We start from the raw sequence: 9,238 nt of genomic DNA, 5'->3' as shown, positions 1-9,238 counted from the left end.
GTCAATAGGTGGATTGGTCTGGCAACAGGGGTCATGAAATCTCTCAACAGGAGTATTTGGAGATGCAGGTACTTGTGCCAATTTTATGTTACGGTAGTGAAACCTGGACGCTATCTTGTGCTTTGGAATCTTGTCCTGATGCTTTTTGTAACAAGTCCTTATTCCGGATCATGGAGTACAGTTGGCGGGACCATTTGTCCAACCAACAGTTGCACCATTCCGCGATTGCTAACTCAGGCTATATGGCCACCTGGCTTGTTTCACTCCAGGTCTCTGTACGAGACAATCCTGAGAGGAGGAGGCCTTTTTGATGACTTCGGAAGCTGTTCACTTGTTGTGAAGAGCTAGAGATGGGCTAGGCCCCTGCCTGGTGGCCTGCCATGAGGGACCCTCGTAGGTGGAAACAAAGGGTGGATGCAGCTATTTGCCCCCACTAGTATTAGCTCCCTAATGATGAAAGATTGTATATATATCATCAAGGGGCTAATGCCGAAGGGGGTGCATGGCTGCATCCACCCTTTGCTTCCAGCTATGAGTGTCTCTCATGGGGAGTCTCCAGGCAGACCCTTGGCCCATCTCTAACTCCTTTCGACAGGTGTGGTTGAGCTGTCCAAGCCATGACCTCCTAGGTCATTCCACGAGCCTCTTCCACCCAGCATTGTCTCTCAGAGAGACAACCTGATGGGTAGGGTCATTCACAGGGAAATGAGCTAGGTGCCCATATAGCATGAGCTGGCGATCCCAGTTATGCCAGTCTCACAGTGTAGCTGTTAGTTGGGCACATGGTTCTGCCAACTGTACCCCATGATCCGGCGAAGAGACCTGTTACAAAAGGCATCAAGATGAGACTCCAAGGTACCAGGTTTTGCTCCTATAGAGCAAAATTGTCAGTATGAAGGCCTTGGAAGACACTTAGCATGGTCTTTCTGAATAGGTACCAACACCTTCAAGTGCTCTTGTTGATCGAGTTTATGGCTCCTGTTGCCAGACCAATCTGTCTACTGACTTCTTGGTCTGACAGTTCAGAGACATGGACTATGCTACAAAGGCATGCAAAGATCCTCTGTGATTTCAACTGAACAGGTTCCCCTAACAGGTACCTGAGGTCCTAAATCTTAGTCTTGGTCTATGAGACCTCTAGGCCCAAGGGCTTTGCCTTATTGCTAAATGCATCAAGAGTGACCACTAGTGATCCCAGACTCAGATAAGATAGCAACATTATGGTCAAAGTCAAGGTCTGAGACATTGGTATTGCCCAGTGTTGCTCTGACTTTGGATAGTAGCTCTGCCCATTATCCAGTCCATGCAGGTGTTGAATAGTGTTGGTGCAAAGACACAGCCTTGCCTCATCTATGAATTAACAGGGAAGAAGTTTGACAGGTCCCCACCACACTTTACAGTTTTTTCAGTCCCGTAATATAGGCTTGCTATTAGGCCAATAATCTGTGATGGCAGTTAAAAGTGCATGCAAGCCCCATGCCATAGGTTCACCCCAGCCTGTAGCAGATTAGCAAGGATTTCACATATGCCTATGGCTTCCCTACTCTTCAACTTAGCAATCGCCATCCTAACCGCAGTTAGGGGAAGAGGTTCCTCACTGATGGGTGGATCTGGTACAAGTATTGTGATACCACTTGCATTCAAGCTAACTGTTGTAGGTTCTACCTGGTACAGCTGCTCAAAATACTCAGCCCAACGTGATCAGAGAACCCCAACATGATCAGAGATGATCTGTCCATCCACTGAGCGGACTGCAGTCACTTGTGAGGAGGGGTTAGAGTTCAGTTTTCTCAGGACTTGATAGGCAGGGCGAATGTCATTTACCAAGAAATGGCCTTCAAGCTCCTCAGCAAGATTCCTGATGAACTGTTCTTTGTCCCTATGCCCCAAGGTACTATGCAAGTCCTGATTACCATTCATCCGATTCATGAGATACCCTTCAGTGACCTCCAACGTCTCCAGGGAGATGAAATTCTGCCTTGCCCTCAGGCATACACCAATGGACTCCTGTGCTGCTTAAAGTGTTTCATGCTTGAATGTCTCCCACATTCAATGGGGGCTGACAGACAACATGTAGCCAACTCGATCACAGCTGGAGATGGGTATGGCTACTCCATGGAGGCGATGACCATCGTCCATCGTCATGGCCCAACCAATACTGATCATGCTGCTGCCAGGTCTTCTCACCTATGAGAGAGCAGCCACCTCAATTTCCAACCAAGTGCCTACCCGGATAGCTTGCCTGAGGTTAAGTCTCAAGGGTCACTCCGGGTGAATACCACCTCTGCTGACGCAGCCCCAAATAAAGGTGGCCGGCAGGCTGTGGAGCCCAACGTCTGCCTGTGGGGCTCCCTTGGGCTTTGTCCCACAGGCTTCAAACTAGGTTGGCACCTGTCAGGGTGCAGGCCAGACGAGTAACTCTCATTCCCATCCTGTGCCCCAACATTTGCTCTCCTAACGAGACCCACAGCCTGCCTCACTTGCTGGGTGGGAGGGACAGCACTCCTCTACTTAGCATATCCATTTATTTTTGATGTTGCCAGTGAGTTTTCTGGGGGGAGGGGGATTGGCAAGGCCCACCTCCCCTGAGGTGCCTATTAACCCCAGGGTGGCTGAGGGGCAACGTTGGTACGCAGCCAGGGCAAGTCCACATGCCGGTGGGCCGTGGCTCTCTCCATAGAGAGAGAGAGAGAGGAGAGAGAGAGAGGAGAGAGAGAGAGAGAGAGAGAGAGAGAGAGAGAGAGAGAGAGAGAGAGAGAGAGAGAGAGAGAGAGAGAGAGAGAGAGAGAGAGGAGAGAGAGAGAGGAGAGAGAGAGAGAGAGGAGAGAGAGAGGAGAGAGGAGAGAGAGAGAGAGAGAGAGAGGAGAGAGAGAGAGAGAGAGAGAGAGAGAGAGAGAGAAGAGAGAGAGAGAGAGGGGAGAGAGAGAGAGATATATATATATATATATATATATATATATATATATATATATATATATATATATATATATATATGAACTTATATGATCAAAATAAAATATAACCATCAATTATTCTAGGAATTAAGTACATGAAATATTGGTCATTCTCACATCAGGTAAGTCATTTATAACCAAACTTGAGACCATCATAACATTTTTATGTTAAATGTAAATATTAAAGCTGATTTCAGTAATTTCATCATAGTCATGAATGATGTTTGGTGCAAAATCATGTACTATATTGAAGGAAGATATAAGAATTGTTAAATCTACATCAAATGGAGTATCTCTCTCCCTACTTGCTTACAATATTGGAGCATTTCTTCCACTTCTTTTGCCTCAACTGTTAGCACCAAATCATCCATATGCAACAGCTCCCAATTGCAATCCCTTTTCAAAATCTTCATAAGTTCCATTAGATACTCTACTCTAGACAACAACAGCAACCATTTTGTGTGTGTGTGTGTGTGTGTGTGTGTGTGTGTGTGTGTGTGTGTGTGTGTGTGTGTGTGTGTGTGTGTGTGTGTGTGTGTGGGGAGAGAGAGAGAGAGAGAGAGAGAGAGAGAGAGAGAGAGAGAGAGAGAGAGAGAGAGAGAGAGAGAGAGAGAGAGAGAGAGAGTACATGTTTACAAATCAAATAAACTGATCATCCTTTACAATCAAAAGGGGCACAAAACACCAACCACTTACAGCTTTGCTTCCAACTGAAGCCTTTGTAATCAAAGAAAACAAAATAAAATTCTTAAAATTTATTTTTGCATCACTCCACCAATTAAAAATTACACAACCAAGCAATCCCTTCCACATACCACCTGCAAAATGAAGAAAAAAAAAATTAATGTCAAGTTGACCTGTATTGACAAATTTATACACTCAGAATGACTGATAAATCAAATATCTACCTACGTCAATTAATTAATCCAGTTTTTATCAAGGTAAATAAATAAACGTTCCGTGTATGACCTTTAATCTTACACTTTATTTATATGAATATTTTTCAATCCAACTACTTCATAAATTCTACAAAAAAAGAAGAATGAAGAAGAAGAAGAAGAAGAAGAAGAAGAAGAAGAAGAAGAAGAAGAAGAAAAGAGCTACATAAAGGTTTGGGAGAAAAAAAAAAAAAAAAATTGCCCACAAAGAGACTAACAACATACCTGTCATTATCTTCAGATCAGCCCTGTATCAGTGTATAACCTTCTTGTACTTCTTTACATGGACATACTTCTTGACAACGTGTACATCGTTCTCTTCCATTTCCCCAAGGTTCATCATCTTAACTTTGTCATATGCACCTTTGGAGGGAGAGAAATAAAAAAGCATGATAAAATATTACAATCTTACTAAATAAAGGAAAATTCCTGCTTGCATGATGACTACAAGTAAATTAACCTAAAGCTGTCAGGCATGGTATGTATGTACATGCCATGCCCACTGTGAGTTTACTTTTTTAATTGTTTTTACACAGAGATGGCTACACTTGTACCAAGTCACCAATGAGCCAGTTACGAGTACTGCCTGTCTTGCTTGTTTACCCTTTTCCTTGATTCATGAACATAGTTTATGTTATCTTATTTTGCTAATGTTTATAACATTATAGTAATTACAATGTCTATAACAAAAATAACACCATCGATATTCATGTCACTAGTATATATATAAAAAAGTGGAAATCAGGTAAGGTCACAAGGTCTACTAACTGACTCTTTTGTGGCTACGTACTAGCAGAGCCATCTATGTGTAGATATATAAAAAAAGAGAGAGAGAGAGAGAGAGAGAGAGAGAGAGAGAGAGAGAGAAGAGAGAGAGAGGAGAGAGAGAGAGAGAGAGAGAGAGAGAGAGAGAGAGAGAGAGAGAGAGAGAGAGAGAGAGAGAGAGAGAGAAGAGGAAGAGAGAAGAGAGAAGAGAGAGAAGAGAGAAGAGAGAAGAGAGAAGAGAAACAGAGAGAAGAGAGAAGAGAAACAGGGAGAAGAGAGAAGAGAAAAAGAGAGAGAGAGAGAGAAGATAAAAAGAGAGAGAGAAAAAGAAGAGAAACAGAGAGAAGAAAATAAGTGACCAAGTGAGTAAAAGAGCTAGGAAGAGATAAAAAAAAATAGGGAGGGGGGAATTGTAAAAGAGATACAAAGAAACAAAGGCAGAGACACACACATACAAAAAGACACATTAGTGCAGAGAGAGAGAGAGAGAGAGAGAAAACAAAGACACTACTCACCCCTATTGGGTCCTTTCTTCACTCCCGAACGGTATAAAACGGACACATGGACCCCACATAATCTCAGTGATTGTATCATGTAATCCATGTATCGGTGAAGGTAAAACTCGTCTATCACAAGGCTCTTCAATCCACGTAAATACTTAAACGTCACTTCATCCTGCAGGTAAATGGTGTTATAGTTTCCAGAGTGTTTAGGTTCTGATGGAATGAGCATAACTTTTAAGCCAAACCACCATGGATTCATGTTGATGTGCTCAGCCGGCAAGTAGGCCCTGGTGACCGATCCTGTTTTCCCTAGTCCTTGAATTGGCGGGAAAATGTGTTTTTCTTTTAAATACAATGGCCATCGATACTGTTATTATTGTTACTGATGTTATGATTATTATAGTTATTAAAATCTTGGTAACTTTCAAGACAATGAAATTGTACAAAAGACCCTTTCCAAAATTCAAGGAAAAGGGTAAACAGGTGAGATAGGTAGGACTAATTACTTGGTGATTAAGCACTTGTAGAGCCATCTATGCATAAAGACAATAATTAAACTTGTATTACAGTGAGCATGGCATGCATTCTTGCCATCCATGCCGATTGGGTTAAGATATATATATCAAATACAACAAAGATCATACACAAACACAATGATATACAAATGTTTAGAAGCAAATTCTGGTCTGCACATGCACACACATACCCAAGCATACATGGTGCGCGCGCGCGCGCGCACACACACACACACACACACACACACACACACACACACACACACACACACACACACACACACACACACACACACACACACACACACACACACACACACACACACACACACACACCTTTGCTTATTCCAACTTGCTCTCACCTGAAGATCCATAAGCATGACAGGGACGTCTGTACAGTGGCGGATCAGCTGTTTGTAATCGATATCTTTATCCACAAGGAGAGCTTCAGTGTGTGCGGGCAGCTCACGGGGGACATCCTCATGGCAAGAGATTACCGACAAGTGTGTCAGCTTCTTTAAAACGGCTAGCGACCCTCCTATGCACCCATAGACCTGCACACAAGAGAGAGGATTTAGTGTTGTGAGTCCTTTCTAGTGATATTTACATATTTGCAACTAGCTCAAAATTTTTAAACGTTCTTACCCTAGATAATTTGTCAAAAACACCACTAGCAAGACGGTAATTCTGTAATAAAAGGGGGCTGGGGAAGTGCACGGACAGTTTTATCACTGTTAAAGCAGGAATTCTTAGGCCTGAGCATACGACTCTTGTAAAGGCACCTAATACTGAAACATCTATTTGCTCCCAGTTATTCTACATCCCATTCTCTTTAAGTCAGAGATCCTAATGCTAAAATCAGCTATGAATAATCTATGACATAATGTATAGCAAACCAGACATTGTATTCAATAAAAACGATATGTGATTCTCTTTGTCCTTCTATTATCTTCTACAAAAAAGTCCTTTTATGAAAATCATTTTAAGAAAAGAAAAAACATTGTTCACACTTTTTCTTTATTGACAGAAATCTACCACTTTTTTGCAATAATTCTCCCTCTCCTCTTCCCACCACCTCTCTGCAAAGCTGCTTACCCAGACAGACCTCATGTTTCTCCTCTGATCTTAAAACCCTCCTCCTCCTCCCCTCCCACAAGCCAGTCCAACCAACTGACCATGGACAACCCCCCCCGCACTCTCTACCATGTCCGCTCTTACAACCTGCCACACTTGCCAAAAATGCTGGTGGAGCAAGCAGAGTATTGCTCAGGTAGAGTTCTTTGACCCAAGGGAAAGCCGAGAGGAAGTTGACGATCTTGTCTGTGCTGTACTCTTTCTCCCGAACATCATTGGCCATGAACTCCAGCGTCAGGATCTTGATGGACGGGAACATGGACATTTTCTGCGACATGGAACGATTAGATTACTGGATTAGCAAGATCAATAGTAGGTCTAAAATCAGAGCCATTCACAGATCATAAAACCGACTAAACCAGTCGAGAGAGAGAGAGAGAGAGAGAGAGAGAGAGAGAGAGAGAGAGAGAGAGAGAGAGAGAGAGAGAGAGAGAGAGAGAGAGAGAGAGAGAGAGAGAGAGGAGAGAGAGACTAATACTACTAGAACAACTGCTAAGTCTAATCATTTTGTCTGATGGACTACTTCAAATCCACTGCTGTTATTAGCAAAGTTACAGAACATTAAGCTAGTTACTAGGATATTAATTTTTTTGAAAGTCCTCCACAATTTAAGAGTATCACATCAGAGAAGTCAATAACATTTTTCTTTGAAAATTACAAAAAAGGTTGGAAGACTACTATGGCTATGCTGAAATAAATCAACTTACACTATAAAAGCTAATTTAGATCTCTTTCTTTCTCAATCTGCATTCACAAAAAATAAAATATTCTCATGTTGCCTACCTCTTACTATGTCTCTGAACACAGGAAAGTAAACAGTAGTATAGTGACAAAGAGAGAGACACAGGCACGAGATAGATATAAACAGATAGAGAAAACCAAACAGAGACAGAGATCTGGCCCTGCATCACCTTTGCATCTTCCTCGGGGATGTCACCCTCAAAATAATTGACAGGGAGGTTGAACCGCACAATGTCCTGGGGCATGACGCGGAGATTTAGGTTTTCCAAGCTGGCCATTTCCGCCAGCAGCACAGTCAGCTCCAGGTCAGTGAGGGCCAGTGCCTCCAGGTCAAGCTTCTTCACCTGTTTCATGGGTACAGTCTGTGGAAGAGACGAGTTTCATGCACTTCAGTTGTTGCTCCTAATGTGGCAAAGTGGAAAGAAACTATCTATAGAAGAGCTGGCATCTCTGATACCTCTGACAACAAAACCTGTGTTGATATGGTTAAAAAAACTTGATTGACTGACTATTTAACATTTCCTGACACACCAAAGTAACAGATTATTAGCAGAAAGCACGTCCCCAGACCCCAGATGTTACTTCCATGACTTGTAATACTCACCGAGCACAGGAGGGGTATACTTGGCCTAATGTTTTCTGTGTTCATGAGTCTCATGTATGACAGTTTGGGGCATGTCTTTGCTGCCCGTTTGATCTGATCAAAATTCATGTCTTGACAATTGACTGCCAGGACAGTCACATTCAGCTTGCGTCCCCCATTACTTCCATTCTGGGGGAGAGAAACAAAAAAACATTGGCAGAGATTATATAAACATCTCTGACAAGAAATCACCTGTGTATAAAGCTATGACTCATCACAAATAGAAATATAAAAACAGATTTGTTTACATATAAAAAAATTGTACATGAACATGTGTTTAAAAAAAAAAAAAAAGATCATAAAAATGTCAAGCTGGTATAATTAACTATTCATGATAAATAAGTCACTGGAACTTATATAATACAACTGTTGCTGAAAACTAACCAAGATTAAAAAAAAGTACCAAACACCAACATTTACACTGATTATAAAAATTAATCCTTAGTTTAATCCACATATCTCCTGGTTAACCCAGTACTATGGGTAAATGTATTTTTTCCTATAGATTTTTGGGAATTTTATTACATACAGATGGCTCCACATGTGCTCAGCACCAAGGAGTCTATCAATAGGCCCTGATTTCCCCAATCCTTGAATTTGCGGGACAATGTGTTTTTCTTTCTAATACTACTAATATTGACAGTTATTATTCTTACTGATATTATGATTATTATATTGTTATCAAAATATTAAGTACTTGTAGAGCCATCTATGTGTAAAGACAATAGATGAATTTTTATTACAGTGGGTATGGCACCGTATTCTTCCCACCCGCTCGGACTGTGTTAAGACTAAACATATATAATGGAAAGAACACAAACCTAACCCAGCTATCAATGGCACAAAATACACACATCTGCACACAACAAACCTAACTCAGCTATCAACGGTACAAAATACACACATCTGCAACCAACGCAACCTATGCTGAATGAGAGACACACCCTCACACCCACTTCCTTTGTTGTTCATGTCTAAAAGAATAGCATTGATCATATTCAAGAACACATATCCTGCCTTACCTTGTGCTTGGCTTCCATGTCCA

At 41.8% G+C, this 9,238-nt stretch overlaps 1 protein-coding gene across 1 annotated transcript in view; it reads right to left on the bottom strand.

Annotated features, from left to right (window-relative positions):
• Window positions 1-3,694: 3,694 nt before the first annotated feature.
• LOC119598688 overlaps window positions 3,695-9,238 on the bottom strand; it is a 10,233-nt gene continuing 4,689 nt past the window's right edge. The window contains exons 6-13 of the mRNA XM_037948427.1: window positions 9,216-9,238; window positions 8,155-8,322; window positions 7,721-7,912; window positions 6,910-7,077; window positions 6,038-6,229; window positions 5,173-5,332; window positions 4,118-4,255; window positions 3,695-3,772 (exon numbers count right to left, since the gene is read on the bottom strand). The exon at window positions 9,216-9,238 is cut by the window's right edge and continues 181 nt beyond it. Of these exons, the coding sequence (XP_037804355.1) occupies window positions 4,146-4,255; window positions 5,173-5,332; window positions 6,038-6,229; window positions 6,910-7,077; window positions 7,721-7,912; window positions 8,155-8,322; window positions 9,216-9,238 (1,013 nt within the window). The 3' untranslated portion in view covers window positions 3,695-3,772; window positions 4,118-4,145. The remainder of the gene's footprint in view (window positions 3,773-4,117; window positions 4,256-5,172; window positions 5,333-6,037; window positions 6,230-6,909; window positions 7,078-7,720; window positions 7,913-8,154; window positions 8,323-9,215) is intronic.

The sequence above is a fragment of the Penaeus monodon genome, chromosome 41 (genome assembly GCF_015228065.2).
Source record: "Penaeus monodon isolate SGIC_2016 chromosome 41, NSTDA_Pmon_1, whole genome shotgun sequence".
Lineage (NCBI taxonomy): Eukaryota > Metazoa > Arthropoda > Malacostraca > Decapoda > Penaeidae > Penaeus > Penaeus monodon.
The sequence above is the reverse complement of the archived record's forward strand: the minus strand, read 5'-3'. Positions and strand labels throughout refer to the sequence as shown.